Raw genomic sequence first — 577 nt, 5'->3', positions numbered from 1 at the left:
GTAAAATTTACCAAAAGGTGGAACAACCGTGCCTAAATGCTTCAAAGTAATTTATAAAGTAGCCGTCATCTTCTTGTGTGCTATTGTGCTAAAGCCCAAGTTAGCGATCTAGGTATTGTATAGACATCTGTGGTTAAAATTAAAATGAATCACCCTGTACATTTTGAAAATGCGAGAAAGTGCAAACGAAACAAATAAGTACCTGACTTAAGCACAAACAAATCAATGGTTTGTGCATAACGCTTGGCCACCCGTAAGATGCAATCGCGTTGTGTATGTTTGAAGACGAAGTAGCGGTTGGGGTCAAAACGTTCATATGTTTGCAGCAACCCCACACATAGACACACCCTCCTTCGCCAACCGCAATGCTTATGAACCTACTGTGTATAGCGGCAATATCGGATACCTTTCCCATTTGATGCTTGACCTGATGATACAATAATTAATTGATCATAAAGATCTTGTTTTTCTTCTGTTCCTTTTATAATGGCAATAAACATAAATTTACTAAGACTGGTTCAAAAGAGTCTATCAGGTTGCCGATCCCTAACTGGCCGTAATGATTCCTACCCCAAGC

General features: G+C 39.3%; 1 protein-coding gene across 1 annotated transcript; it reads right to left on the bottom strand.

The window, feature by feature from the left end:
- Positions 1-6: 6 nt before the first annotated feature.
- On the bottom strand, positions 7-571 carry LOC108731427 (RCC1 and BTB domain-containing protein 1-like). The gene is made up of 3 exons (XM_018461794.1): positions 509-571; positions 203-427; positions 7-127 (listed from the first exon to the last, which is right to left on the bottom strand). Exons 2-3 carry the CDS (start codon positions 413-415, stop codon positions 101-103), a joined length of 240 nt encoding a protein of 79 aa, XP_018317296.1. The 5' UTR covers positions 416-427; positions 509-571; the 3' UTR covers positions 7-100.
- Between the last annotated feature and the right edge of the window lie 6 nt (positions 572-577).

This window comes from Mycetomoellerius zeteki, unplaced genomic scaffold (genome assembly GCF_001594055.1).
Source record: "Mycetomoellerius zeteki isolate Tzet28-1 unplaced genomic scaffold, Tzet1.0 C4289158, whole genome shotgun sequence".
In the NCBI taxonomy this organism is placed as follows: domain Eukaryota; kingdom Metazoa; phylum Arthropoda; class Insecta; order Hymenoptera; family Formicidae; genus Mycetomoellerius; species Mycetomoellerius zeteki.
This window is presented reverse-complemented; position numbering and strand designations above follow the sequence as displayed.

What these genes read in the sequence shown, in the direction of transcription:
- LOC108731427 (XM_018461794.1), bottom strand. Translation starts at nt 415, where the DNA reads ATGGGAAAGGTATCCGATATTGCCGCTATACACAGTAGGTTCATAAGC. An exon ending in TTTGTTTGTGCTTAAGTCAG is followed by an intron (nt 128 to 202) that starts GTACTTATTTGT and finishes TTTTAACCACAG; the next exon opens with ATGTCTATACAATACCTAGA.